The following is a 27,551-nucleotide window of genomic DNA, read 5'->3' as shown; positions in this document are numbered from 1 at the left end:
GTAGCTTTGGGGAACACAAAGGGCAAGTTCATCAGTAGGCCTGAAAACTTTGGCTGCTACATTCAGTAATTTTATATCAATTAGGTACAATAAGTCTGACCACACTAGGCTAGGTATTAAATTGAAGCTGCTAATGACAAATTATTATAACTGTTAACTTGATCTTGAAGAATATATACCCTCAGCTATAGTTAGATTATGTAGCTCTGTGTGGGCACTGATACCAAAGACCTTATACTTCAGTGAATCTGAGTTGAAGTTTACAACTCTTGTGCATATTTACAAACTTTCAAGTACCTCATTAAGCTCTGTGTTCACATTAACCACTTCTGATAGCAAGCTGCAGAGTTGCTGACAAGACAGCTAAACTAAAAAGTAAAGCAGAACATTATGAAGAAGCAGGAGTCAAGTACAAATTGCCCTTTGTAACACTCCTCTATGACAAATACACTTTTAGCTGCTTACATCTTCTCATTGGTGTTCCTTGAGGAGTTATCAAAAAAAGAAAAAAAGGGGGGGCAAGCAGCAACATAAAAGGGCAAAGAAAGATCAGGTTGGTAAGGAAGATAAATAGAACGCTTATCTTCAAAATAAACATGTTTTTTCCTCTAAATAAACTGAAAAATGAACAAACTTTTTTATTTCTATTTATTTATTCTATTTTTATTTTATTAACTTATCTGAATGGAATATTTGAAAAATAGTGAAATCAATTTAACACACAGGTAAGTTGCAAACAAACTAGCTTTACTGTATCTAGCAGGACCAATTTCAAGATGAAGGTGAAGGTTTCAAAGACACAGCAAGCTTGGAACACATTTCAGCTTGTGGAAACTGAACTTCCCACAAGCTGCTCATTCTTAGAGCCAAAACATTACAGTAGTAAATTTTCAGGCTGCTGTCACAGAAGTGACATCTATTCAGTGCACAGCTCTAAAAAATCCACCATAAACCCTGATAATAATCAATCTGCAGTAGTGTAAACTCAAAAAAAAACAACAAGAAAAAACCAAACAGGCTACTGATGTTCAACACCAAATTCCTCTTCAAAGGGAAGCAAAACTTACTGTATGAAGTATACACAACATAGAAGTAACTTCTATAATTAAGCTTCTCAACTGTGGAGCTACAGTGACTAAAGAAAGCATGATGGTACTTACCTCAGAGCTAACTTTAAGTTCTGGGACACTGTGAACCATAGACACAGTTGCTGTGGATAATGGCACATTCTGCTTTCCATTCTTGCTTTGTATCCTAATCACGCAGGTAATAGATACATCAAAAGAGAGAGTAATAGTTCAGTAAAAAGTTGAACACACTAAAATCTATAGTATCAAACTAGTCACCACCATAAAACTACGATTAAAGGGAGCTATTTTGACTAACACTTTCAAATTCTTGTTAATGCAAGTTACTGAACAAAGTGGATATAGAGATCAAAGCAGCTCACCACAGAAACCTTGCAAAGAGTCACTGTAATTAGTTATGCTTCCATATAATTATTTCATGGAAATAATTTTCACTAAGATGAAACAGACATCTATATATTGATTGGCATCAGTTATAAACAAAGTATAACTACCAAAACATTCAAATTTATTTTTTTTTCCTCTGTCACTCAGGATGGCATTATCTACTTTTCTCCAAGACAGACTTTTAAATAAATTTATGTAAAGGATAGACAGAATTACACTTTATGCATAGCAGAGTGACTTATATGTGACTGCTGCTTCAAGAAAAGCATCCACAAAAATCCCCATACATGCTTTTCCCTTTAGCACAAACAGAACAAGGTACTACATGGGTGTGCCTGTATTTATTTTACTTTATGTGTCTATTATACACACATATAGTCTCACTAGTATAAAAAAAAATGATATATAAATGTATTGTACATAGAGATAAGTATTAATACATACAGAATACATATAATCCTCATATATACTTATGAGTGCGTGTCTACACACAGGTGTCTGAAATTCCTTGAAAACTGACAAAGTAACTGCACATAGTGTCAGTATCCCTAGCTTCCAGCTTAGGCAGATTAACTTGTGGGGAACTACCATTATATTTCATTTGGTCCAAAGTTTACACATACATTTTAGAATCTTACATCCTTTGCTTCAGGGTTCAGAACACCTCATCTATAACACTGAACAGTATTTTAAATGAGCCTTTAGAAATGATTAACTGTTTTCAGACCATTTGTTGAATAAGCATAAGAACTATTTAACAGAAAGTATGCACCACTAACACCCAACAAGCTGATAGTGAACAAGCCGCACTCACTTTTCTTCGAGCAAGAAAAGCACTGATGCTTTTGTATTGCCTGCTAACATAGGCTCAGCAGACATAACACATTTTTCCAGATGTATAAGTCACTTTGTATAAAATGAAGACATTATCTGAATTAGGAGTATTAATTGAAAAAACTAAATTCACTGCATGCCCTAAATTTATCTATTTTTTTTAATGACATAATAACAGTGCAGCCACATTTAGATGTGACTGTATTTAAACCTTGAATCAAGTGTTCATTCAGGGCAGGAAAAGCTGCCATCTGCTATTATCCTAACTTTTTGTTAGGTTTGTTGTTTTACCAAATAATACTTGTTTACAGAATATTAACAGTCGACCTTTCATTAAAAGTTATATTCAACCATTAACTGGGCTACATGTAAGATTTTCAATCTTCAGTCCACTTGCACTGGTTTACCAGATAACAGTCTCAAAATAATTCTTAATAATGAACACTAATTAAAATGAAACCAAGGTATTTCCTTCCAAATGAAATGAGCATGCAACAATCATTTCTAAAATCCAGGCTACTGTACAGTCCTTTTTTGAAAAACAGATGTTGAATTAGTAATTTGCTATGCATAAGAAACATTCTCTTCACCAACCGCATTAGCAATGAGACAAGGCAAAAGAGAAATACAATCTTATTTTGAATTTGCTTTCTTTTTGGCCTAAGGCTTAAATTCCTTTAGTTCCATGGCAGAACATTTCACAAAAAAAACCCAAACCAAACAAGTTCTGAAGCCTTAAATTGAAAGCACTGGAAACAAGCTAGCTCCCATTCAGACACAGTATCAATGAAGCAAGGTCACACGAATGAGACTGATATTATCTCACAGGTATTTACACCTGCACAGATAAAACTCTCCAGTTTAAGTCACCGCTGACACACCTTAAAACTCTCAGTTGCAAGTACATGAAAAGCACAGTAGGATACACTGTGATGAGAATTTATGTCTGGATGCATGCTCCTTACATTTTCTACCTACAGTAGTAAGTTACCCTACATTTATCTCCACAAAACCAGAATGTGCAGAGTTATTAAGTCATAAACTTGTAACATGAACTGTAAGTATCCACATGTCATCTTATTCACCCATATTCCTAGTTATGAATCCTTGTAATGGCTGAAAGGAAATACAGTTCTAAACAAAGTATCTGTGACTACAGTGACATATAAGGAGAAAGAGGGCATATATTTGAAAATATCAGGTTGACAGAACAAGTGCCTTGTGCAAAAGGTGCAAAATTAAGACACTTTGCAACAGCAGCACAGATCTTGCCTATTTACTCTTCATGTATTGGTTTTCTCCATAAGGAACACCGATTACTGCCTAGAAGCAGCAATTTTTCAGTACAGAAATATACTTTATTAAATGATTACACTATCAGTAATGTGATCAAGAATTAGCATATTCAGACCACTCGACTTTAAACAACAATTTCATGAGCGAATTTCAATAGATATATATATTTATTTTTCTTAAAAGCAAATGTGAAAAGTGCTTTATGCTGAAATTTAACTTCTGGAGGAAATTCCCTCTCAACTTACCTTAGAGGAGCAGTCTCAATAGACACACTTATCTTAGGCAGTATGAATTCTGTTCTCCCTCCCTACTAGTATCTACAACTTCACAGTATAGATATGATTCACAACAACCGAGACCCAGAACAGAGAAGCAAAGAAGTAAACGAGAGAAGGAAGAGATTGGATCCCTAATCACAAGTAAGGAGAAGGAGGAAAAAAATCGCTGAGAATACTTACTGAGTTAAGTCCTGGCCACATTCTGCACATAAGCCTTTCATAACAACAGGATGGCTGCATCCCTCCAGTCTCACCAAGACACCCCTGAAAAAGATGCAGTCATTCCACTTATTGCAGGTTGATTTCAGACACTTAATGACTGTAGAATGAAAGAGTTCACAGAATAATTGCTGGTTATGATTTGACAGGGCCCTAAAAAATATGCTTTTACACCAACATGGATAAAAATACACCAACTAAGTATTCAAAATATTCAATTTCACATCTTTAAAAGTCACAGTAACACACATGTCAGTTTCTAACTTTAGCTTAGCAAATAATTTCAGTGTATTAACAAAACAAGCATTGTCTGTCTAGAAACAGTTTTACTCGATTACTTACAACTCCCCATTAATAAGCTACTGAGCTACAAAGTAATGAAAATTGAATATGGAAACTTGAGAATCACAGAATCATTTAGGTTGGAAAAGACCTTTAAGATCATTGAGCCCAAACACAAACCTAGCACTGTCAACTCCACCTCTAAGCCATGTCCCTAAGCACCACATCTCCTATCTTTTAAACACAATCACTTCCCTGGGCAGCCTCTTCCAGTGCTTGACAACCCATTGATGCCCACACTGAGGATTTTTTTCCTCTGAGAGTAAAAACTACATTCAGGTTAGGTTTATTTAAAGACAAGTCTTCACAAGCCATCATACTAACAATATTCCCTTTTATAAAAGGGCAGATCTATTCCGTTCTCACTGGCAGTCATCATCTGCTTGAAAATTACAACTCCTCTTCCTTTTGTAAGCATTTAAGATCTCCGTTCTTAAACATGGTATTTCACAGAAAACAAATAATAAATCGTAGGTCTTGGTTTTGTACAAGAACTGCACAAGAGACAGGCTATTTTTGTGGCCCTTCACTACTAGCAATTCATTGTTTGATTATTTAGTTCTCCTCTCATTCCCCCATCTTGCTATTTTTTTACCTTGATTCATCAACAAATTGCTTCATTTTAGGCTTCCAACTCACACTAAGGATTGTGTCAGAATTTCCCATCTTCAACCTGTTGTCAGTGTAACAACCTGAAAATACAGACACCTAAAAGGCCAAAAAAACCCATGACACCAGCTACAGAAATCTGCATAAGAGTTTACAATGACTGAGTTTTTACTCTACTTTAATTGGTTTTCAATAGTTCAGAAAAAAAAGTCTTTCGATGCCAGCATAGAAGCCAAAATTTCTTCATGCATTCTCTACTTTGTATCAAAGGTAACATCACACTCCAGGAATGTGAAAGGAGAAGCTGATATACTCCTGGGCTGAGGTATGATTCAAATTAGGACATAAGTGTTTCTGTTCATGTATAGGAAACACTTCATCCCATCCTTTTGATTTTAACAGAGCAGAGATTCTTACAAGTAAATTACAGTTATAAATTGTTCACCAATAATGTTCCTAAACACCACTTTGATTCCTTATCACATACCAAATAGCACAGCTAAATATCAGTTCTCCCTCTGCACATCTAAATACAGCCAAAACGCCTAATTTAATTATGATGCTTGCTGGAGATAAAAAGTACATGATATCAAGCCCTTTGACATGGCTCTCAAACAACTCATTCAACCCAAACAACAAAGGAAGAACTCAAGAGCACCAGCAAACTTCTGAGCACTGTACAACACAGCTGCCTGAGGTTCAAATACAGCTGTCAGGACCCTAAGCAGGCTTTTCCCAGGGGAAAAACACAAACAACCCACATACTACTTCATGCTGCAAAAAGAAGGCCTGAACTCCACTAAGGCTTAAGCATACTTAAGTATTTCACTCACTTAAATTTCAGCACATATGCTTTAGTTTTAAAAAAGAATATACTGTGGAAGAACAAGCATGGAACTCAAGTAAAATGATTTTTGTGAATTTCAGAACTGGAAACACCACTTTTACTGTTGAAGTGAGGGGTTTTCAAAACATAATAGCTAAGATCCAAGACAATTATCAGACAAGAGTGAGCTGAATCCAAGTGTGTAGGTCTATTTTTAAATGGCTGCATATACCAAATAGGGGTTCAGGTTTCTGCTTGTTCTCGTCTCTGGGTCATGAATGAAACCCATTTGAATACGGTCACTCCCTGCTCCATTTCCAGAGAGAAGAAACAGATCTCACCCCAAATCTGAAGAACTCCAATACATTCTACTGCTGGCAGCATTCATAGCATCTTATTTCTCCTGAAACTTCTCCAGGGCCCACCTGGCAAAAAGCAGAGCTACTTCAATAATAACATTCCTAGGAAAACTGTCGCAAAAGATGAAAAATCTTCTTCCAGTTTTTACAAACTGTCACAACTGTGTGAATGAGCCAGGCACTAGGGAACAGCCAGTAGGCTGTGAAAGCACACATTTTTTAGGCAGTGGCTGTGGAGGGGGTAGATTATTCCAATACCCACTCTGATAGCCAAAGGACTGCAACAGGACAGCAAACAGCCCACAGGGATCCTTTTAAGTAACAAAACTCAACAGGATTTAAGTGAAACTTGAACAAGTAAATAAAGAAACCGACTCTAGGATCTTACTTACATTCTTTCCAGATGTGCTTGTAAATAAGAAACAGATACACTAGGTGTGCCATTACAGCAAAATTTTATTTTTGTTGCAACAATCATGGATAGAGACAGACATTCACCAACGGCCTCAGGATGCAGATGACTATAAGCCCATCACTGTTCTCCCAGAAATTACAGACTTAACACACTTTGACTGTTTCTAAAACAAGTCTTTTAACCATATCTGCTTTCAATCAGCAGCACAGGAAAGGCAAAAAGAAAAGAAAAAATTAAAACTTTCATTAAATCCAGTATGAGCATTTTGCTTTTATTCCAGAGGCAGTCAGTGCCTTTTTTTTGGCCTGTTCACTACTGCTGACTCCACATCTAAGAACTTTGTATCAAGCACAATCTAGCTGTGGTCTCCAGCAGGTTAATTGCAATGGGAAAGCCACCACAAAGTTCTCACAGATAGACTACAATTTGCTACTCCTCCCTTGTAACAGCCAGTTAACTGGATCACTTAAGTGAACCCACTACAAAAACCCCCAAGCAATTCCATAAAAGTTTGGGTTTGCTTTTTTCAACTCCCCCTCCCCCTCAAGATGTTTCAACACTTACAGCAGCAAAGAATGATGGCAGCAAGTGCAGGAGTTACAGGACGACAGGAGCAAGAACTTCTTAAGTTCTTAAGCTAGTTTATCATGGAGGAGAACACCCACCTGCAGATGGGGGGACAGGCCAGATAGAGCACATGAGCACGATGGCCATGAGACAGCTTTCCTGAAGAAAACTACAAAAAGCTGTACCTTAAGGGTACACAGCATAACATAGTAACAGACAGGTTATCTCACTTATTTAGATCTGGTCTAACTCGAGTGCACATTAGCCATGGCCACCTTTACAGCTGGGCTCTACTTCCAGAGGCACCTGCTCCAAAACCTTACTGCCAAAGAAAGCCAATAGCTTACTTTTTTTCCCCACTCATGCTTCTCCTGAAAGCCCAGCCCCTCCTTTTGCACTTCCAGAAAGGACTATTTCAGTATCTTGTGAGGTAGAAGATGACCAGCGCCATCCACGTTTGCTACTGGGTTTAGAAAGTCACGGCAGCTGACAAGAGGTCAGCAAGGGTGACTGATGGGACAAGATCAATGATGCAAATCTTTTAACAAAGAGGGCTAAAACTGGGGCGAGGACAGAACCAGTTTCAACAACTCACCTTTGCTTCCCACAGTAACCAGGCTACTTCATTAGCATTTATCTTAACTATCTTGATCAAAACTAGCTTGAACATATCCATGCCATGGAGATATAAGTTTTAATTTTTACCTGAACAAAGTCTGTTGCAAAGAACCATGCCCTGGCATAGAAAATACAGTGCAATTTTCAAATTTGTGAATGAAAAAATAGATAAAAGTTACAAGATAAAGCTACTACCTTGCACAGACTTGTATCTCACAGTGATCTGTCAAAAGCCGGGAGGTTTCTGGGTTTCCTCGGATCAGTTTGGGATAAAGAAACTTATCAAATACCATGAGACTCATACACCCCAAGTTGTCACTCAGATCACTTAAATCCCCTGTCCTCAATCTGATGACATATGCTCTTGCAATTAGCATTAAAAGATGTAAAACCATTCTAATGTAGCAAAACGAGATCCTGGTGTGCAGGTGAACATAAGTGCCTCTGCAGGTTCCACAGCATGCTTACTGGGGTGTTACAGGCAAATTATCAAGGAGTAAAAATACCAAATGAACACAACCCAGATCAGTGATTGTTAATGCCAATTATTACTGAACCAACCAACTATTCTAGAACAAATACGACTACACAATCTTTTAGCTGTCGTAAGATCAGAATGGCAGACAGATGAAGTCTGATTCAACTTAAAGCCTGCTTCTACAGTTTATTTTACACAAATTTGTGAAACACTGTATTTTTGTTAGCTTACATCAGAACAAGATCTTGTACATGGCTGCAGTATTTAGAACCACTACAAAAAGGTCTCAAACCAAATTTACATCAAACCACAGCCTCTGTTACACAGGATTCCAGTTTCATAGCAAAGATTTTTTCAAAGCCTTAATCACCTTGAAATTACCAAATAACCACACACTATCCTAGTGTGATGCAGACATCAGGACAACTACACATCTGTAATTAAAACAACTATATAGTAACAACTGCTGTGAGCAGTAGCTCATAGAAAGCATAGTTCACACTTCAAGGCATCATCTTAACTCTCCAAAGCTAATGGGGAAATCATGGGCCTTGAGATCATGTGTGTTGGTTTTTTTTTTCCTTCCTGTTAAGCACAAACTATTCATAATTTTGAGCTAAACTGTGTGTGAACTTCAAAACATTTTAGAACAGAAAAGCTGAAGAATCATTTTTCTTCTACTTCTCAGGCAAGATATCGATTTTGGATTAGACATAGGTCATGAACGCCAAGAGAAACTTCGGCCCAGAGTTCCTGGATTTTATTTCTAATCCAAAAGACATCTTAAGCATGAAGTAAATCTATTTCCAGGATTTGCAAGCCCTTAAGAAGCATATCCATTTACTCCTGGCGAAGAGTTTAGCATTATAAAGGAGGAGCTAATCCTCTCCCACCTCCCATGCACGTATCTATGGGCAGGTTCTTACATTTTTCAAAAAGGCACTTTAACAATGTACAATAAAAAGGTATAAAACCAGCAAGACAGTTGACAGTGCACTTTACATAAAATCTAGTAAATCTTTCAAGGATGATTTAGAATAATCTTTTATTTTATTTAGAACATTTTAAACTAAAATCTTATTAGTTGAGAGAATTCAAAACTACCTTTTTTTGAAAAAAAGAAAAGGTAAGAATATAGTTCTCCATACTTGTACATAAAACTCCTTCAAAACAATTAAGTCGATACAGAAAGAGTTCGAAAGTAAAGAGTTGAGAGCTCACATCTTTCTGTCTTCTGTCTTTAGAATTAAGTGGTACTTTTAACAGTAACAAGAAAATAGGCTGTCACATCTCAGTAATTCAGTGAAGCAGCAAATAGTTCTGCAGTTCATTCCCCTCACCGGTACTGTTAACTAATGACATTACTGTTTTATGCATTTGTGTTTCTATTGCCACCTCTCTGATTGTAGTGTTCGCGGTCACGTAGCGCTTCCCAAAAATTAATACTTGCAGCACAACTCTGGTTGAAAGTTAAGGAACTGCATCTAACAGCACTGGGCCAGAAAAATTGGAAAATTACTTTTGTGTTCACACACAGGTTACATTTTATTCACTGAAGAGATGACTATCACTTTGAGCAGTAACTCTAAAGTCAAAGCAAACACGTGTCCTGTGACTCCTCGAGTACACTTAACATCAGAATTTTACACCAACTATAGAAACATTATTGGAAAAGGCCCATGTGGCTTCAAAATGCTGACAGCATCTCTAAGAGGTATTTGCAAATTCTACATGCAAACATCATGGCAATAGTCTAATTAATGCCAGTTACAGCTGGAAACATAATGCATACCATAGCCAGCTTCCTTCTACCACATAACACATCCTCAAAAAGTAAGAATTATGCAGGGTATAAACGATGTTCTGAAATAGTTAAAACATAGTAGCTTTAAGAACATGTCCAAATTTAAAAACAGTGAAACAAACCTCTGGTTTTAATATGAATATCCAGGAGTTTCACTGCTACATTAAAGAAGGTGCTTCACTTTTTATCATTTCCCCTCTCTTAGCAGGAATCCACTGCTGTCAGCACCTGCTTGTATAAAAGTCACAGGGCAAAAGCAAAATGTGATATGGGTTTAAAAAATAGGAAACTACTACATTCACAAAAAAAGCTGGAAAGGGAAGAAAGAGGTATGGTAGAGTTCCCAAGAAAATCTACTCACAGCTTTCAAATAAAACATTTTTACAAAGCTTACATTATCCCAGGATCCACTTTCTAAACCACTAAGTGTAGCTTTTTAGCACACAGACATCAAGACAAGTTCATTGTTTCAGTTCAGAAACATCCATCTGACAGCAGGCTCAGAAAATCTAAGTCATCCAAATCTATACATGGCATATACATATATATAATGAGCACTACCAACATAAATGGCATTTATCCAAAAAGTTGAAGTGGCAGAGCGATGCCTGTATATCCTAACTGAAAGAACAATAATTAACCTAAACCTGCAGCTTTCTCAAATCACACTTCAACTTTCACATCAGTTACCAAAGAACGATAGTCACAGTTGAACTGCTGCAAAGCCAGGTGCCAAGAGCCTTGGATTAATCCCATCTCCAACTGCTTTTTATTTTCAGGTGTATACCTTCTCAAATCCCCACCTCTCCTTCAGGTAAAGGCACATAATTTACCCTTATCTCAGACCAATTTACCACTGCATTCCTCCTACCCCCAGCCAAGATCATATGTGATTACATGGACAGATTTGGTTTGCCTTCTGCACCTACAAGCCCACATCTAATGAAACAACTACAGATGAACACCAAAACAGCCTGGACATCAAAGCAGAGAAAGATGACTGAGAAAGAAACAGTCTGATACACACACAGCTGACAGCAAAGCTATATACATGCTTTTTGTTTCTTTCTGTGCATAAGAAATCTGGGAGGATCCTGTGATGTCTCACCTGCTGCCTTAGAAAGCTGCATCTATTAACAGAGAACATTACACCTTCTCTGAACATTTAATGACCTCCTCCATTAGAACAAAACACTGAAGCAATCATGGTAATTTTTCTGTTACTTTCAAACAATGAATAAAATGGGAAAAGGCTTACTGCAGGATGCAGAATCCTCTAGCCTAACAGCTTCCTCTCCTCCTTTCCCTTTTTGGATACTGTGGCAAACTTATCTTGACACTACCTTCTGCATGTTTCCCCTGGCACCTGCTGTTAAGTCAAATGAACACACTTCTATAGGAAAATTTAATAACTTTTAACACCCTTAAAAGCAATTATGAACAAGTCTGTCATAAGTTATGCAGCAGTGTGCAAACCAAAGAGCAGCAGCTCCACATTCAGCAATGGCCACGTGACGCTGCCGGGGGTATCAAACTAATTTTTACTAGGGGCCACTGCAGGCCTGCGGTTGCCTTCAAAGGTCCTAAAATTACTTTCAACCCTTTGAAGGCAACTGCAGGGCTGCTGTGGCCCCCGGTGAAAATGAGTTTGGCACCCCTATGTATGGCTGTCAAGACACCAAACAGCATCGCCTGAACCCAGAACCCCAACACACGCTCCAAAAACAGAGCACAACAGTTCAGAAGGCTGCTTGGCATGTAAAGGGGAAGTACTACAAATAGCTGTAAAGTTACTTGGAAAGTTAATTAAATTTGCTTCTTGTCTAGACATGCCTTGCGTGGCTAGAACTGCTCACCTCTCCCCTGTACATGGGGATTCACACAGTTCGCTCCATTAAACTTGCACTGAGACCTTTTCTGTCACATGCCAGCTGAATGCTACAATTTTGCAGCATAAAAATCACATCTAAAAAAAGTACTACAATGTAAACAAGTGGGCATTAGTCAGTTCTACTCTAAATGTCTACATCACCACTGTATTCTACAGTTTTTTCTCAAAACATCTGTAGAAAGGCAAAAAAAAATACGTATACAGATATTACAACTATTAGTGAAACAGCAGCTTGGAAATACCCCACCCTTTCCTTAAAAAAGGACATACTACAAAAAAATGGATATGTTTGTAAGAAATAATCTACCTGGTATATTGCCACCTTTTACATAGTAACGCACAAAGGAAAAGAGTTTTTCTGGATCTAGCTGGTTCTGATTAGTGATTTCTTTTACAAGTCATCCAGCATCAGCCTGGTTATCCTAAATCTAAATCATTACAGTCCCATCAGATGATTAAGGAAAAGCTCCCTTCCCATTGCACTGGAAATAGCACAAAACCTTTGCTCTTTGTTTTGAAAATAGGTTTTTATATTGGCTTTTCTTCTTGCTTTTCAGTAGGATTGGTGTTTCAGAAAACATCAGAAAAGATGCAGTATACTCTCAAAAATAGCATATGTCCTTCAGTCTGGCTAATTAACTTCCATCAACAGGCTAGTCTGAGGCAAACAGAATTAGCTTCTGCTGACTGGAAATGTTTCATCCATTCGGACAAGCAGCACTTCATTAGGAGTAGGGATACAGATTCTGAAGGAAAACATACAGTTGTTGAGCACTGTTGTAACATCCTACAAAATACGGTGAGAAATTCTCACCCAAGTTTCATAATACACATGATATATGACAGCACTTTCTTGTCCACATAAAAAAGGGGGAACCTTTTCATCTTCCAAAGTCTTTTGAAGACCAATAGATACTCTCACCAACAGGAGAGACTTATCTCTTCCCTACAGGCCAAGGGTGAGATTCCCAATTCTGTAGGTCTAGGTTCAGCAAAACAAAATCTACACAAAAGGTATAATCAAGTTCCTTGAACTGTAACCTGTAATGCAATATTACTTGCTTTACAGGAGTAATTTTATGCTCCCCTAAAAGGCAACTGGTACAAATTCAACTATCCACATGTGCTAGAAGACCTTAGATGAACCTTTAATTAACATTTCTAATCACAAACCCCAAATATTCATGAGAATATTTCGTAAGGGACAACTTGCAATGAATTCTCTATCATTCTCAAGAAGATATCTCAAAATGAAAGGCTGGAAGCTCTCTACTGAACCTTCAGGCTAGAAAGCCCCAAGTGGAAATATTTTTACATCCTTTTGGTAACGTTTAAGAGTTCACAATACCATCACCTCATAATAATTTTTAATTAGTGAGTTCAAATGTTGGGTTATCAAGTCACCTAAGGGGAGTTTTCCACTAAGTAATACTGTCTTTGAAAATCCAAACAGCTGGGATCCCTGATAGGGTCAGCCTTTAACACCAAACATGCGGTCATCAAATTGGAAAGAGCCAGGCAGGCATGCAAACTGTACCACTAAGGTTTCTCAAAGAAAAAACCCTCTTGGGTCAAGACAAACTTTTAAGACAATTCAAAGCAAAAGTCTTCTTTCTTTCTTACTCAAACTTTTCCAATCCCTTTCAGTTTGAAGGGCTACATATTGCACAGCATAACAAGTCACTCATTCTAGTCCTCTAGTCAGAATTTTTGTCCATACATTTTTCTCTTCAGAAGACTATATGTTTTACAATTAACATGCACATTTGCCTTTGAAAAAGACAGTGGTTTTCTAAACAACTCTAGTATTGAAGTAATGCTCAAAAATACAGTAAAGAAACTAGACAAGAAATAAAATAAAATCCACTACAATTTGGGTGAAAGTTAAATCAGTTTACAGCACAGACATCTACACACACTTTTTAAAGAAAGCTATAACCACCCTGTAGTTCTACAACATGATGCACAAAATAGTCCCATGATCTACCTCACTGTCTGCTGGCCCATGGGATTCTGCATCCACTCACACAGTGGCAGTCTTTGAGCCCCAGTATGACAAGCAACTTGTAGTAAGAACTCAGAGTAGAAATTCCCATGGTTTGGGAGAAGCCTTGTAAGGATAAAAGTAATGTGTTACTAAAGACCATCATACAAAATGCCATATGGGACATACACAATCTCAATAATGTTATTTCCTGGTGTCAACATGTCATTTTTATCCCCCTAATGACACCACTGGCATTTACACAACCATTTGATCTAAATACAGGCTACTACTGAAAAGAGAAATCAGTCTCCCTTTCCTGCTACACTACACTCCTGTTGCAGCAACTGAGCAAAACAAGGGAGTTAATCAGTATGGACCATTTTGCAGGAGGTCAGGTGGCAAGGATGGAAAGGAAAAAAAGAGACCAAGCCATCTTTAGCTACATGATTTCCAACACCCACCTCAATGCGAGCTGGAGGCACACAAAAGTGTGAGCACCCTTTCCAGCCAACTCTTGTATCAGCCTGAAGCAACCATGAAACCACAGTCTAAGGAAGCCGCACCACGAAGAGCTGCAGACGGAATGCTGGTACCACCACATTACTGGTAACTTCTGAGTCTGATGCCAGTTTCCAACCTAACCTGACTGAGTAGCTTGATTCTCTTAGAAAAGGAAGTTCCTACAAGTTTTGTGAAAACAGATGCTATTAAAAAAAAATAAAAAAAATAAAAATCCAACGGTTAAAAGGAAGTAGGTGAGAGATGTAGTACACTGGGATTGTTAAGTGTTATTTAACAATTCTTAGTGTTTGGCAATTAGGTTTTTCTGTAGACTCCAATGAGCTCATTAAATATTTGACAGGCTATTATGGAAACACTTGTGTCTAACTGAAACAGCAAATTGTTTTTCCTGTAGTTTATTACAAGTGCCATCACTTCAAAATAAAATGTAATTCATCAGAATTTTATTTGCCTTGAAGGCTGTAAGATGGAAGTTATTGGGGTCCAGGCCTAAGTGTCTTTCATCTTGGGTAGTCAACTAAGCCCTGAGGCTTTGTGATACTAGGTAACCAAAGGAAGATACATTTTCAAAATACATAATCAAGTTTTTGATACAAAAGAATGCTAAAAATCTACGGTATTAGAGAATAAAACCCCACCTTTTTCCCATTTTCTCCAAAATGAGGAAATAAAAATTTTGCTTCACTAGAATCCAGACAGGTTCAAAAATATTTTTATTACAACACTCACATACTTTATGTTCTGCAGAACACAAGTTTTAGCTATTAAAGCTATGTAGAAAGACACAAAGATACCCAGTTTAAATGTACAGGTAGTAAATATTTTGTAAGACTCTACTAATATGAACCAAACAATAGACTTTCAGTTGTCTATCCCATCAGTAGGGCTTGAAAAGGGATAATCATTTCATGTTAGAAACTCTTATGTAAATAGTCACATAAAACAAAATACGGACCCAACCCAGAATCCTGACATACCTGTATCAGTTTCAGAACTATTAACCTTGATGGGTAACTAGCATTAATATTACATAGAGCAGTGCAGAAGTTTTGACATTTGTTGTTCCTGCCACTCATAGAAATTATGCTTCATTAACATCAAAGATCTTTCATTAACTGCTTGCTGTCATCTCTGCTATTTACAGTCCTAACAGGTCAAATATCTTCCTTTCTCAAGATGTAGTTTGACATTTGGTGCTAAGCCTACCTCTGCTACTATAAGCAAAATCTACTTCCTGCCTGCCTTGGGCTGTCATGTCCCCATACCATCCTATTCCCTGCAGACAGCTTACACCACTGTCAACACCAAAAAAGTAGGTAATCAAACAACAAAAAAATTAAGTTGCTATATATGTGGAAAATTACTTTCACATACCAAAAGATTTCATCTCATGCCAAAGGTTAGAAATGCATCTTGTGCTAAAAGATGTCATTATTTTCAGAAATAGTGATTAACAAATTGACAAGGATAATTCGACTTAGGTTCTTCATGTTCTAATGAAAAGAAAAAATATTTGGAATAGAAACGGTATTTCTATAGCGTTTAAGTGCCTGAGATTTATTTGCACATATTTTTGGATAATAGATAATTAAGGGCTGAACTGATCAAATCCACTTTTTTGAAGGCAGCAAATGGCACCTACCACTCTGGATAGTTTGGATTTTAAAAGGTGTATCTTCTGGAGATGCTGAATAAATTTCAACTATGTTGCCTACTATAGTCACACCTGTATTCTAATGCTGCACAACCTTAACATATATTGAAGGTAGGTAGTACAATGTTAATATTACCATTACTACAGAACAGGAAGACACAGACAGGAGATTAAATGCTCACCAAAAAACTGCTTTTCTTTAGTCACTTAGAAGTTATGTCTCCAACTCTTGACCAGCTCTACTACGCTTACTTCACACTTCTTCTACCTATTCTCTTCCACATTCACCCAGTAAATATCATTATAGCACGTAACAGAGAACGCACACTGAGAAGTCAGAATTCCAGAAGTATAACGTCTAGCAACAGTCAATATTAAGAACTTTTAGAAGTATAAAATACAAGTGTTTTAGAAGCCAAGAACAACAGTAATAAAGAACACTATTTATCTTCTAGTTGTCTCAAAGCAAAGACTTGCTAATTATAATCAAGTGAATCAAGACTAAAAACTCCAATAAAAGCCCTGTATAAGAATTAGCGCATTCAAGTTCTAAAGTTTACATTGAGTAAAGCTAAACCTAAAATGCTGCTACATCAAATCCAGTGTATTTTAAATTGTTTACATTTACGAACTAAAACCTTTTTTGTTTTGTTTTCCCCTCAAGTGCTTTGCTAACATAATGAAAAAATAAGAAGATAACTTTATCTCCCCTTCCACTCAGCACTATCAAGATGAATTTCATCATGCATATGGTATTTTAAAATTTTAGTCTGCACTTTTAAGATGCTTATAATTTGACGTAGCATTTAGGGTATCTTCATTCTAAATCAGATATTAAAAGATTGTCCATGTTGCACCAGATGCACTAGCAGAGCTGATGTGGCATAAAAGGAAACCCACTGTCTTATCTCAGAAAGAATAATACTGTCTGTACCAAGAAAAACACAACTTCTATCTCTTCTGTAGCATTTTACATTACCAACAGATAAAAACAGAATCAGGTTTTTTTCCCTGAACCTTTAAGAACACACACACAGATGTTTTGCATATACTAGGGAATTTCAATCAAGAAAGTTAAGGTCTGGCTGCACCCACCCAAATCAAGATAACTGCAATAAAAGAAAATAACTTGCTTTCATTAAACAGAGGAAGTTGTGTTTCAATAGTTTCCTGTTGAGGAAAAAGTGCTTGAAGTACAGGGTAGCAAACTGTCAGCCGAATTCAACCTAGAAATATGAGATACCCTATCTATTTATTTAAGAATTTAAAAGTAACCAACACCCAGTCTTTTCAAGGCAAAGCCATTGTTTAACTATAGAAAAATATTTTTATTTAATCCTTTGCTGTTCTGAAAGTTCAAGTTAAACCATCTCATTCATATTTGTGAAGCCTTGTACACTAACAAATCTGCATTATTAAAAGCATTTAGGCCGCCAATATATATGTATAATACCTAGTAATTTTAAAATGTCTTTCCACAGCGCTGATTCCCATTAAAATTCCTTCTATCAAGCAGGAACTTATACCCTCTCTGACCGAGTTTTGCACCAAGCCAACAGCGAGCTGCCAAACCAAAGGAAAAAAAAAAAAAAAAAAGTATTTCCAAGTAGTTTGCAAGTAAGAGCCATTTCAGAGGACCCTACAATACGTGAAGGGATGCTCAGCTCACAGGCTTGACGATCTACACCAAACGCCGTGGAAAGGGAGATAAGGAGGGGACAGGGCTCCCAGCCTCGGACACCGCCCCGCCGGCGCCTGCAGCCGCTGCGAGCTGCGGGGAGAGCAGCGCCGCCTTCCCGCCCCCCGCGCCGGCAGGGATAGAATGGGGAGCGCTGATGGCGCAGGCAGCACAGCTCCGGCGGGGACCCGCTCCCCGCCGCGCCGTGGGGCCGGGCCAGACGCGCCGCAGGGCGGGCAGCGGAGCAAGGCCCAGCCCGGCCCCCTCAGAAGCAGCGCGAAACCCTCGTCCCGGGGCAGGCTCCCCCGTGCGTCCCCGCCAGCCCCCGCCGCCGTCCACGCACTCACCCAGGCGCAATGACCTGTCCGGGCCGCGCACACAGCTCCCGCACCACGCCGGGCCGCTCCGCTTTCAGCTTGCGCTCCGGGCCGGCCCGCTGCGGCCGGGTGCTGGCGCCGCTCGCGGCGGGCGGCGGGGTGGTGGGGCCGGCGGCGGGGCGGGGGGCGGGCGGCACCGGAGCGCACAGCGCCAGCACCGACCCGATCTGCACCGCCGCCCCCACCGACACCTTCCACTCCAGCAGCCGTAGCGGCCGCGGGCCCGGCGCCCGAATCTCCGTGATCGTCCCCGCCGGGCCTTCCGCGCCGCCCCTCTCTGCCGGCCCCTCCATCGTCCCGGCCGGGGGGATGTCGCTATGGCAACGCCCGCGCAGCCGCCGCTGGCCCAGCAGCGGGCCGGAGCCTGGCGCTGCCGTTCAGGCGGGGGACGGGAGTGGGGACGCCCCAATAGTCACCAGAGGCGCCAACAGGCAGCGAGGTCACGACCCTTCTGCGCAGGCGCGGGGCACCGGGCGTCCGGCCGGGCTTAAAGGCACAGGCGCACCCAGCGCGCCCTTGAGGGGGGGGGGGATGGCGGTGGCCCCTGCTCGCGCCGACCCGCTCCGGCCCCGGGAGAGCGGCGCGCCCCTCCCCCACTCTAAGCACGTTTCCGGCTTCGCGCGCGCCAGATGCAGGGTCGCGCGAGAGAGAACTACTGCTCCCTGCAGGCGGCGCGCGAGTCGGCCTGCCAGCCCCGGGGCGGCGCGGGGCACGCTGGGAGCTGTGGTTCTGGGCCTCGGGCCTCGGAGCGGGAAACGCGGCGGCGCCGGCCGCCCAGCTGCTCCTTGGGGACCGGCCGCCGCGGAGCCCGCGGCAGTTTCGTGGTGCCTTCCGCTTTCTCCCGGGTCCCAGGAGAAGGAGGCCGGGAGGAAGCGAGTCGCCGCTCGGCGTAGCCTTCCCCGAGCGGGGGCCACGGCCTCTAGGCGCGTCCCCTGGTGCGTTGGGCGGGCAGGGCGGGGGAGCGGCCCCGGGCTCAGGGGCACGCAAGTGGGAGCACGTGCTGCCTGTCCCTGCGCGGGGAAACCCCGGCACGGGCGGCCCCGCTGCTCTCCGCAGGGCCGTGGGGACCGAGGCCGGAGGTGCCGGTGAGGCTGTGCGCGGCTCCACCGGCAGAGGTCGCGGGCGCGGCGCCCCCAGCTGCAGGCAGCGCCCGGAGTGCAGCCGTCACCTCAGCCGCATGGCGGGGAAGGAGCCCTCGTGCGAGGTGCCCAGCGGCCTGCAGCGTGCCGAGGAGGCTCGGGATGCTGGAAGCATCTCTGGTGGTGTCCCAAAACCAGGGTTGCTTACGCGGTGTGCGTACAAATGGGTCAAATTTAACACACAGAGGCGAGATATTTATTTACAGAGTTGTGTAACTCTGGGTGCTGGAATAAAGCCAGCATGCCAGCAAGAAAAGCAAAAGGCATTATATGCAGAATCTTATCACTGCATTCACACCCTAAAGAACCAATTGGTTATACATTTGCATATTGCATTACATAATCCTTCTAGCGTATAATGAGCTATGTTCAGCTGAATGACACTTTATCTTACGGTCTGGAGATATGTGTTAAAGCAAGACTCAATTAATAGTGCAGGCTTCAAATTGTCTAAAGCTGCAAGGTCAGTAGTGTCTGTAGTTCGTGATTAGATGTTTTGCAAGTCATTCTCTGTTATATGAGTAGACCGGCCTAAGACGGAAAGGATTTACGTATCTTTAGGTTAGCAATTGCAGACAAGATTCTTTTAAGTGATGACAACGCTGGGAATGCACAACTACTCCAACATCTCTACCAATTGTGTAGCAAGTACGCAAAATTTTCGTTTGTCATGGGCACTCCAAGAGTTAACATGTCTGGGCACAGAAACTAATAGCAGGAGGCACAGGGGGCTTCACAGAGGTTCTTTCCAGAGGATGTTTGACTGACTTGTTAGCAGCCAGGACTTTGGCAGGGAGAAGCCTGACAGCACACAGACTATAGGCAATCATATTCTTCTGAGGTTTTTCCTCCTAACCTGTCAGTAGAGATACCATAAAACAAAACCAGTGTGGACTGGTTGGGAATTTGGCCTGCAAAACGTTGCTGTGAACTTCATTACAAGATTGAGTTGTGAGGTAGCCATCATCACCAACAACCAGAGACAGGGAAATTCTTGAATGAAAGTTGCTGTGCATCTTTTATCAGCGCCTTGTATACAGGGATAATGACACATTGTGTGATCATATATGTTTTCTAGATCCCTTTCTCATACAGTGAACTGAAGGGAGCTGCTTTTTGGGAAGCTTCAAGGTTACATAGTAAAGAAGGCTGTTGACTGTGTAGTCCATTCATTTGCTACAGAAGGTAGAAGGTATGTTATAAATTAGACTAAGGAACTGTGAGAGGAACAGTTCAGTTGCATGGTAAAGGCATTTGGACACTGCTTAAGAGAATGGTATTTGCTTGTTCTTTTTCTGCTCCAAAGTTCTTGTCCAAGTTAAGTGCCTTCAGCCACAGTTTTTAGAAAGTGTACATACTCTGTCCTGGGTGTCGGGGGGGAAATACTGCCTTGCCGTTATCAGAGGAATTTACTTCTAAGAAATTTTGTTGTTATAGCAATTAACAGAGTTTGATCAGTGGAAAATACGTAGAGGATAAGACTACACGCTGAACACAGGATTTGTACTGAATACTGAATGTTAGTAGCTACATGGGCCCCAGTTTTTCTTGGTATTTTCATTTAATATTGTGTGCATGCAGTAAAGCTAAAAGGTGAGTTGTTTCCTTTTTGCAAACTATTCATTCCATTACAAGTTTACACAGTTCTCACCAGGGAAACTGGTAGTATCCCTGTACTATATAGGTTACTCTATTTGCTGTTTCTTAATATGAAATAAAAATAATCAGCACTGAAGACACATGTTCATGTCTTTTGCGAGGTTACTGTGGAGCTCCACCAGGAAGTGCTGACTTGTAGCATTTCTCCTCAGTTCTCATCTGACCAGTTTTTTTAGCTTGCACCCAGGCTTCTTTCTTTTATGAGTTGGATTGATAATGTTCTGCTCAGGGGCAGTAGGCTGCAGCCTGCTTCAAGAGTGTGAAGAAAAAGAGATAGCCTCAAAGAGCAGGAGAATTCATCAAGAATTTCCCTATTGTTAAAACTTTAACAGATTTCCAGGTCTAGCAAAGCCATGTTCCATCAAGAGTGGTGGTCATGGTAGTCAAGGAAAGGCTGAAACAATAGCTGAGGTGGGAATGGACCTCTGGAGATCAGGTAGTCCAAACTCTCCAGCTCAAAGCAGGGCAACTAGCAGGTTGCTCAGGACTATGTCCAGTTGGGTTTTGAATATCTCCAGGGTTGGAGACTCTACAGCCTCTCTGAGCAGCCTCTGCCAGTGTTCAACCAACCTTACAGTGAAAAAAACTTCTACTTGTGTTTAAGTGGAATTTGCTCTGTTTCACTTTGTGCCTGTTGCCTCTTGTCCCTTCACAGGGCACCACTGACAAGAGTCTGGCTCTGTCTTCTTTGTCAGCCCTCCCCTATCTCCATCAGATGTTCATACATTGGTAAAATCCCTCTGGAGCCTTCTCCAGGCTGAACAGACCCAGCTTTCTCAGCCTCTTCTCGTGTGATAGGTGCTCCAAGCCCTTTAATAATGTTTGTGGCCCTTACTCTAGTGTGTCTATGTTTCTCTTGTACTAGACCCAGCACACCCTGTGTGGTATCACTAGTGCAGAGCACAGGAGAAGCAACACCTCCCTGGAACCTAGTGCTGCGTGGGATGCTGTTGCCTTCTTTGGTGCAAGGATTACATTTGCTGGTTCATGGTGAACGTGGTGTCCACCAGGGTCTCCAAGGCCTTTGCTGCAGTGCTCCTTTCCAGACACTTGACCTCCAGCCTGTCCTGGTGTGTGAGGTTGTTCCTCCCGAGCTGCAGGACTTTACATTTCATTTTCATGAACTTCATGAGGTTCCTCTCTGCCCATTTCTCCAGGTTGTCAAAGTCCCTCTGGATTGCAGCACAACCATTCAGCCTGTCATCTGTCATGCTTTCGTTCCAGCTTTGTATCCCCTGCAAACTTGCTGAACGTGCACTCTGCCCCATCATCAAAGTCATTAATGAAGATGTTAAACAGTGATGGCCCCAATATTGACCCCTGGGCAAACCACTAGTGAGTGGGTAACTAGTGACAGGACACTCCTAGCATAATGTGTAGCAGCAGGGCCCAGCTTTGTATTCATGCAATATCTTTTTTTTTTTTTTTTTTTTTTCCCCTGCCATAGGGAATAACCTCTTTAAGGAGGCCAGAAAGGACTGCACATTTTCTCAGGATTCCCTGGGTGTAAACTTGCCCTGTGTTTGAATGTTAGCTCAGTTAAGCAAACTGTATTTGTTGATACTGAATGTCCCCTTATTGTATGTGGAGATGATAGTCCTGGCAGCAGAGCAGAACCGTGTCATAAAAATGATGTGGCTTTGTTTGCCCTACAAATAACTCAAACCAATGGTTATTCTGTTTTTGTTTTGCCTGCTAATCTCCTTCACCCAAAGATGTATGTTTAAGGTCATGCAGTTTTCTGAACACCTGACGTTTTCTTGAAAGCTGGCCAATCACACAACTTTTATATATTTCAACATCATATCTGTCCTACCAGACCTTCTTGGATGGACACTGATAGACAATATTTGATTCCTCAGTAGCAGGTTTGGTGCATGTAAGAATTAAATGACTGAAGTCTGACAGTGCATGGCCACATAGGGCTACAATTGGCAATGTTACAGGTAAGAAATGAAGTACGAAGAGCTTGCCTCGCCTTACCAACTCTGATACGTTAAGTCTTATGTCTGGAAAAAACTAAGGGTGTGCCACAGCTTCTACAGTACTGCTGATCCCAAAAAGCCTCTACAGCCCCTTCTTCTGCAGAAACTATTTTGTGATTTTCTCTGCACCTGTAATTGTACAGATGAAAAGCTCAGCTGGGAGAATAACAACAGAAATCTACATAATTATTATTATTCTTTCTGGTTACTTTGTACTGAGACAAAGCTTTACAAAATAATTACACCGATCAATCCTGCATAGGTGCAAGGAAAAATCCCTGAGATGGTGTGTGTGATGAGAACATTAGGGGAAGAATCTGTAGTTAAGCAAGTTATAATTATAAGGAATACACTGTGTTAAAATGCTTGACTTCATGTCTGGTTCTACCAGATGGCTTCCATCAAGAGACAGATGTTTTTCCCAGTCTTCCCCTCGAAAAGGACATCGGACTTTAGCCACACCTTCGTATTTGAATACGTGGTAGGAACAAAAGCATATGCTGGAGATATCAGCTTCATGTAACTGTTGAGTGAAAGCATTGAGGTGGTAGATACAGCCTTGTGGTGAAGCATTTCTTGAAATTGATGGATTTTAAAAAATACATGCATCAGTACAACTGACTTCCAATGAGATAAAATAAATGATTTGCAGTTAATTTACTTAAGGTTGAAACATGCTTAGCTAAAACTTCTTTTAAAATAAAATACATATTACCCCGCTTTGGGTGTTCTTATTTTAATGAAAAATAAAAATTCATAATATAATGCCTCTTAAAGGTGACTTGGCTGAGTATTTTTCTATTCAGACTGATGACTTTGGTGCTGTAAACCCACCACAGTATACTTAATCTACACTAATACCTGTTCCATGGTAATTTTTGGAAGGCTGTAGAGCACGAGGTGGCCAACCTCCCAAAGTCTACAAGCAGTTTACAGAGATCTGCAAATGGGCAAGAGCGCACGCTGTACACCTCACCTCTCCCAGGAGAGCTGTGGGGTGGTTTTCAGGCAGGACATGACAACAGCTCACTGCTGATCCACAGACACTGCTCCAGCCCCAAAAAGCCTGGATGTGCAGCTGCAGCGTGGGGTGGCCGGGCAAAGCCGTTCCCAGCTTTCCTCCATGGCTGGGGATTTGAATGGACCCGCCATCCTGGTGCTAGACAGTCCTCTTGCCAATTACATGATGTAATGTTATTATGAGAGCTGCATCTGAACTAATCAGAAGTGATGCAAAAGTTGTGTAAGAGTCACAGATTGGCAAGTCCTTGTGGCAGGGAGTTTATAGCTATTTATACATAATCCTTAAGTGCAAGAAGTCTGAAAGGCAGTATCACATTTCAACATTAAAACAAAGTATGGAGACATTCAAAACCTCTCACAGCTCTTCTGTGCCCAGACACCTCATTGGATCCACTGTGATAACCAGTGGCAGATTTCACTCGGGGAAGTGAAATAACCTCATCCTAGTTTAGAGCGTTTTCAGTAGGAAGGGAAGATTTACCCTCCTCAAAAGCCGGCAGGATTTACCATCAGAAACTAGAGCAACTTGTGCTGTACATGAGCTCCCCATGTGAAAGGGGTTTGGGTATTTTCTATTGTGGCAAACCTTTCCTGTTTGTAGCCTCTTGACTTCTCAGCCAAGGACCTTCTGCCAGGGTTTCTGCTGGCTTTTACAGAAGTAACTCAAGGAGTGATTTAACACACAGAATACAATAAAATGCATATCTGGGGCTCGATCCCACTCGCACTGAACTATCACAGTGTTGGCAATTGCCTTCAAAAGAAGACTATGAAAATTCTTCACAGTAATCGATTAGCAGGTAGTTTAAATTGCACTGTCACCAATTTCTACATCACCTTTCTCCTTGTGTTTGAAAATGCAATCTTCATGCTCTGTTAGGAGATATTTTTTTTTCCTTTCTCCCAGAAAATATCTTTGGAAAAGCTCTGTGCTCCTCAGTGGAAATATAGCAGAGACTAATTTAGCTTCTCAATTTATGTTTTTCTTGGGCAACCTGAAAAAAAAAAGGAAAGAAATCTGTGAAAGTTAGTCACATTTTCCCCACAGCTCCTTCTCCACAAGTGAGATTAGTTATGCACTGATGGGTGTGCACAGGTGTCTTTTCAGCAGTGCAAATACTTTTGCATGGACATTTTTCTGTAAAGCAGTCTACAAACTGGCTCATGCCAGGTCATCTGCACAAGAGATTACCACATGCACCTTCATGAGTGTGGCTGGCCACCCATACATACCCCAGCACAGACACATCCTTTTGGTCTTACCCTTGAAAACCCTACAGGTAGTTGTCCTTACTCATAAAGTAAACCATTATTTACTTTGTTGGGGCAACTCCTGCAGTGCCTTCACAGTCCCGCTTTGCATCTTGAAGCTTGCATAGTTTTGAAATGCACGACTCAGAAGCATCAGTCAACACTTCTCCCTTTCCTTGGCAGAGATGCGTACAACTTCACATCCCTTCCCTCCTCTGCAGAGGAGAACATGTCTAAACGTTTTCATTTCAGAAGAGAAGCTGATGAGGGAGATTCCTGTGCCATCACAACAGAAGTTCATTCAAGCTCCAGACCTGGCCATCAACCAGACAGAACAGGCAATTTTTATAACTGAAGCAAAACTTTAGAGCGGTGACTTCCAGCATGTGCTCTGCAGGCTTTTGGTGCTGACAGATCCATGGATAGTAATTAAGAAAGACCCTTTGCTGTCTAAATAACTTACAAATGTGACACTTTTTTGTCTCACCACCACTGGAAAATGTGTAGCAAGGAAAATAAGCAAACAGCCAAAAAGCCCTGCCATAATGAAATGTGTGCTCTTCTTACTGGACTTGTGTGAAAACTTTATTCAGACCAAAGCTTTTTACTCTGTCCTTCACTTTCTGGAAGACTAAAATGTTTTGTTTGCTTGTTTGTTTTAAGTTTTTATCAGACCAAACTTTTTGCCCTTTGCTTTCCCCCTTTCCCTTCCCACTGCCATAAGTCTCCAGCCCAAGGTAAAAATGGGGGGTTTGGATCCCCCTTTGGCAACAGGCCGGGTGGGTGGTACTGTGTACTGTCCCCACCAGATGGCTCCCCCAGCCTGGGGTGACAGACACTTCTCTATAGTCCCCTTCAAGCAGAGTGGTCCATTAAGAGAAATGTTGTTGCAAAGTACTGAATATGACAACTCTTACTTAAACAGGAAACAAATACTATTTAGAGGAATGGGGGAAAACCCAACTCAACTGGGAAATGAAAAGTGTGTCATTTCATCTGCACAGATAAAATGTAATCTTACGATTCAAAGTTCAAAAGAGCACTTAAGGTAATACTTTCCTGCTTATGGTGGATCAGGAAAAGTTCAGAAGACCAGGCAGGAATGTAGGGGGGGAAGGAAGAGGCTGTCAGCAGTGATTTTTAATCAAAGAGAAAAATCATAGCACTGCAAAGAAGATAAGCTGAAACAAAAGCAATCAAGAATGGAGCTGCTTATCGAAGTGACCAAAAAAAAAACTTGGTCTGGTGCCTTGCTGAGGAAAGATGTACGTGGAGATAGAAGTCATTAGCAGGTGAGAGCAGGGTGAGGCAAACATCGTTTTTTTTTCAGAGCAGTGATGAAAACAAGTACATCTGAAGCAGAAGGAGGAAGATGGTACAACCACATAAATGATCAAAGAAGACATACTGTATACTGTGTTAGCATAAGAGACAAGCGTGGTAGCTTCCTAAGCTGATCGTACAAACCATAAATTATGGGAGTGGCATTAGTCATGAGCGTCTGAACTGGTGAAAGTGGAGTTCCATGTGCATTACTAAGAAACCTATAATCACAGAGTGAGACACACAGAAACAATGTGAGTGTCTGCACAAACCGAGAGCTAAATAATTTTCATCCTTTACATGAAAATTTACTGTATGGATGGTGCTGAGGTTTTTCTTTTCCATTATTTCAGGATTAATTTGCAGGACAGATATTTTTGTATTCTGCCTCATGAAGGCAAAATTTGGACTCACCCTGATACTGCTGATGGGCAGTTTTAAAGCAAAGGAGAGAAGGTCTTAATGATGATCCATGAAGGAGCTTCAATCAGAATCCTCGCTGTTCCAGGTGCCAGTTTCTTACACCATTTGATGCATTACACAGGTAGAAAGGACAGCTCTCAATTAGCATAGTCATAGCATATGGAGTAATTCACAAGAATAGTCCCCTGAAGGATACACAATAAGAACTAAGAAGCCACAGTATGCTGGGGTACTCTGTCACTGGGTTTTGGCCAAGTGTGTGCATCTCAGTTTGACAAAAATGCTTCTGTCTTAGAAATGTAGGTGAATAGGGTGTATGTCTGGGGTGGGGGTATTGTTCAGTATACTAAACCCACATTTTTATAGTAGGAAAACTAGTCTACTAGTCTAGTAGAAAAACAAGTTGCAGGTGTGAGAGCACAAGTCAGAACCATCCTTGCACAGAATTTAATTACAACTCAGACTCTGGTGAACATTTTGCTTTTCAGCTCCGTATTTTTCACGTTATTTGCATGACAT

General features: G+C 40.9%; 1 protein-coding gene across 6 annotated transcripts in view; it reads right to left on the bottom strand.

Annotated features, from left to right (window-relative positions):
* CTDP1 (CTD phosphatase subunit 1) overlaps positions 1 to 18,717 on the bottom strand; it is a 114,445-nt gene extending 95,728 nt beyond the window's left edge. The window contains exons 1-3 of one of the 6 annotated variants that reach the window (XM_065052274.1): positions 18,200 to 18,717; positions 4,064 to 4,147; positions 1,161 to 1,254 (exon numbers count right to left, since the gene is read on the bottom strand). In XM_065052274.1, the coding sequence (XP_064908346.1) occupies positions 1,161 to 1,254; positions 4,064 to 4,147; positions 18,200 to 18,522 (501 nt within the window). In that variant the 5' untranslated portion in view covers positions 18,523 to 18,717. Of the gene's footprint in view, positions 1 to 1,160; positions 1,255 to 4,063; positions 4,148 to 5,039; positions 6,180 to 6,220; positions 7,146 to 8,033; positions 11,727 to 18,199 lie in introns of those variants that run through there. The other 5 variants (XM_065052270.1, XM_065052269.1, XM_065052271.1 and 2 more) reach the window with 5 other exon arrangements.
* Positions 18,718 to 27,551: the final 8,834 nt, after the last annotated feature.

Source organism: Columba livia, chromosome 2, assembly GCF_036013475.1.
Source record: "Columba livia isolate bColLiv1 breed racing homer chromosome 2, bColLiv1.pat.W.v2, whole genome shotgun sequence".
NCBI lineage: Eukaryota > Metazoa > Chordata > Aves > Columbiformes > Columbidae > Columba > Columba livia.
This window is presented reverse-complemented; position numbering and strand designations above follow the sequence as displayed.